Genomic DNA, 3,694 nt, shown 5'->3' with positions numbered 1-3,694 from the left:
ACAGGCGCCCGCCACAGCGCCCAGCCATCTTTTGGTTGCAGCCATCATTGTTGCTTGGCGGGCCCGGGCTGGGGATTCGAACCCACCACCTTAGGTGTATGTGGCTGGCGCATTAGCCACTTGAGTCACAGGCGCCGAGCCTGATCTCATATTCCTAGGAGCTCCTGTGACTTACTATTTTGATTATTTCTCAGCTACATTCCTATTATGGTTTAACAGTTTATTTAACTCATATTCTTACATAACTGTGTATTTATGTCTTACTCCCTAAGAATCCTATAGCAGAGTCTGTATTTTACATACTTTGGAACCCTCCACAATAGTATATTACAAAATGTTATATTTCCGATAATTTTTATTTTGGTTTTGACTTTAATTCAGCAGCTTAACAAAACCATTTAGATAGAAGGTGAGTTTTTTGGTCATACTTGCCTGCAAAGAGGTCCTGTGGCTCTTGGTCTTGTTCCTCTTGGATCCCATTTTCTTTGGAGCCATTGCTGATAGGAAGAAGGGACGTAGTTCTCTTTGGAGACTGGGGCTTGCTCTGAAGACAAAGAAATACTCTGAATAAAACTGTACCATTAAAAACAAACCCAGCCTGCCTAGAAAGTGACATTTAATACATTCCTCAGTTGCTACTAGTCAACCAGTTCAATAAGCAGCAAATCATTATTAATATTGTCAAATAACTGATCACAGAGTTAAAATAAGTTCATATATTTCATGGGTTAATTTCTAACACTGCAACACTGTTCAAATGCCCTACCCCAAAGCACATGATACCAAAACGGGTATGTGTACACACAGATAATCTGCAAAAGATAACCTGTCTAAACGCATTTTTCCTTCTCCGTTGACAACCTTTATTCTTTCAAATGCTGATGGGGCACATTCTAGTGACCAGGATACCACAGTGAAGTCCAGAATTTAAACTCTGCCCGTGGCTTACTCTGTGGCCTTGGCTAAACTGTTCACTGAAGCCCAGTTGTATGGATATCACTGACCTACCTGATAGGCAAAAGAGGATACGACACTTTATATCTAATACTGTATATCAATATAACTTGGGAAGGAGGAGAGGAGGGTGATGGGGTTTTGGTGTGCTATTACCTAATCGGCACAATGTAAGGGTATATGGCACATCTCTCAGGTGAAGGGCTCAATTATAACTTGAACTTTACCTAACAAACTCAAACAATGTAACCCAATTGTTTATAACCTCATAGCAATATGAAATTAAAAAAAAAGTTCTCCTAGTAGCCTGTTGGTGGGGGTGGGCCACAAAAACCCCAAAAACTTATCTTTCATCCTTAACTCACAGAGTTTTTAACCACACCATATGTCAGGCTTAGAGAATAAAAGCCAGTCATGCTTAGCCTAGTGGGCACATGGTGAAAATACAGTCAGTCCATGGCTTTTAAAGCTCAGTGATCAGCCATAAAGAAGGGTAGGGTGGATCCTCAGACCCATACCAGAATGAACAAAGCCAGACTGTGCAGAACACAAAGAGAAACATGGGAATCTGGCTTCAAAAGCCATGGTGTAGTATTACAGGGTTTTGAAGTCAACCCCTAAGGGCAAATCAGTTACAAGACCTGACTTAAGGAACCTTTTATAAAACACTTCCTTAACAAATATGACAGTTTCTTCCTTAGAGACAGGTCTTTTCTGATCCAACAGAACAAAGTGAAATTATACATCTATTTGGGCATTCTAAATTTGGCCTGCAAACATCTTTATCTCAGTATTGAGGCCATACTTAGGAAAGAAACTGTGACCAATATTTAGATTTATATTAGCAAACAATGCTTCTACTGGAACTATTCTATGCTAATACAGTTTAAAGAGAACTTACTTGTATATGCTTAAATGTTATACTAATTCTGTTAGTAGCTGCTAACAGCTACTAACAGAATTCTGTCTTCTAGCTGCTTCTTTTTTTCTTTTTTGAGACAGTCTCAAGCTGCTGCTCAGGGTAGAGTGCCGTAGTGTCATAGCTCACAGCAACCTCCAAACTCAGGCTCACGTGATCCTCTTGCCTCAGTTTTTCTATTTTTAGTAGAGATGGGGTGGGGTGGGGTGGGGAGGGTGGTGTGTGTCTCGCTTTTGCTCAGGCTAGTCTCGAACTCATGAACTTAAGTAATCCACCCATTTTGGCCTCCCAGAGTGCTAGGGTTATAGGCGTGAGCCACTGTACCTGGTCTCTCTAGCTGCTTCTACCTATCATCTTTAAACCAAAATTTAGAAATCACTGCAGGGAAACAAAAGACAAAAAACAGGGTAAAGACTCGGTGTTCGTAGCACAGTGGTTATAGTGCTGGCCACATACACTGAGGGTGGCAGGTTCGAACCCACCCCGGGCCAGCTAAAGCAACAATGACAAGTGCAACCAAAAAATAGCTAGGTGTTGTGGTGAGCACCTGTAAACCTAGCTACTTCGGAGGCTGAGGCAAGAGAATCACTTAAACCCAAGAGTTTGAGGTTGCTGCAAGCTGTGATACCACAGCTCTACCAAAGGCCACATAGTGAGACTCCATCTCAAAACAAAAAAACCCAAACCAGGGTAAAAATAAAACCAGCATTTCCCTTTTGCTTCATGCATCACCAACCATCTTCTTCCATAACCACTTCCCTCCTACAGTCTTAACAGTACAGCAATCTCATCTACAGCCACCTGATTTATTTTAATTCACTTCCAACTGACAACAGTCATCTCCAGATGGAGATCTAGAAAAGATTAAAATCCAGTACACATTAGGCTATATGCATACAAATGTAATTTACTAGTAGCTCACAGAGGGAACCAGAGCAACAGGAAAGGCACAGGCTAAAATTTAGCCATTTTTACAAATGCCTAGCAGGACCTGTTCTTGTGATATGAAGATGAATAAAGCCAGCCTTCCCTTTCTGACCTATCACCTAACCCTGGAATGTTAATGCCTAAGCACATTTTCTGGAGCAGTGTCAGAATAGCAGTCTGTTTTTCCTTCTACTAATCAGAAGAAAAAGATTCAGACGAATGGGATACTGCAGTGACTACTTGAGCACTAATACCTAATCTCTTTTCCTATACCCACCCCCCTTCGAAAGCCCAGACAGTGGTTAAAACAAAGACTTGTGGGCTTGGCGCCCGTAGCACAGTGGTTATGGCCCCGGCCACATGAACCAAGGCTGTAGGGTTTGAACCCAGCATGGGACAAACAATGACAACTGCAACAAAAAAAATAGACCGGCGTTGTGGCTGGTACCTGTGGTCCCAGCTACTTGGGAGGCTCAGGCAAAGGAATCTCTTAAGCCCCAGAGTTTGAGGTTGCTGTGAGCTGTGACACCACAGGGCAATATGGTGAGACTCAGTCTCAAAATAAACAAACAAAAAACTGTACTCCCTTAGTAAGCTAAGTAACAGTAAGTGAGAACAGAAAATTGCTATCTGCTGGGACTCAATTCCCAAAACCACACAAAGCTGAATTCTAAAAAATCTCAATGTGGACTGATTATTATACTTACTACCCTAATCTTTCCTCTGTACTTTCACAAAATTATTCTTCTGTATCTTATTTTTCCTACTCTACCATCTGAACATTTTCTCATGTCATTAAGAACTGTAAAAAAGGCCTGGGGCATGGTAGCTCATGCCTGTAATCCTAGCACTGTGGGAGGCCAAGGCAGGTGGACTGCTTTTTTTTTTTTTTTT

At 41.6% G+C, this 3,694-nt stretch overlaps 1 protein-coding gene across 2 annotated transcripts in view; it reads right to left on the bottom strand.

The window, feature by feature from the left end:
* The window catches only part of SNX1 (sorting nexin 1), a 58,662-nt gene that overhangs the window by 31,459 nt on the left and 23,509 nt on the right, over positions 1–3,694 (bottom strand). Inside the window, exons 1-2 of one of the 2 annotated variants that reach the window (XM_023510153.1) lie at positions 767–783; positions 433–544 (exon numbers count right to left, since the gene is read on the bottom strand). In XM_023510153.1, the coding sequence (XP_023365921.1) occupies positions 433–544; positions 767–778 (124 nt within the window). In that variant the 5' untranslated portion in view covers positions 779–783. Of the gene's footprint in view, positions 1–432; positions 545–766; positions 784–3,694 lie in introns of those variants that run through there. The other variant, XM_003784411.2, reaches the window with a different exon arrangement.

Source organism: Otolemur garnettii, unplaced genomic scaffold, assembly GCF_000181295.1.
Source record: "Otolemur garnettii isolate 467f Iridium unplaced genomic scaffold, OtoGar3 scaffold00011, whole genome shotgun sequence".
NCBI classification, from domain to species: Eukaryota; Metazoa; Chordata; class Mammalia; order Primates; family Galagidae; genus Otolemur; species Otolemur garnettii.
Note: the sequence above shows the minus strand (reverse complement) of the source record. Positions and strands in the feature narration are given on the sequence as shown.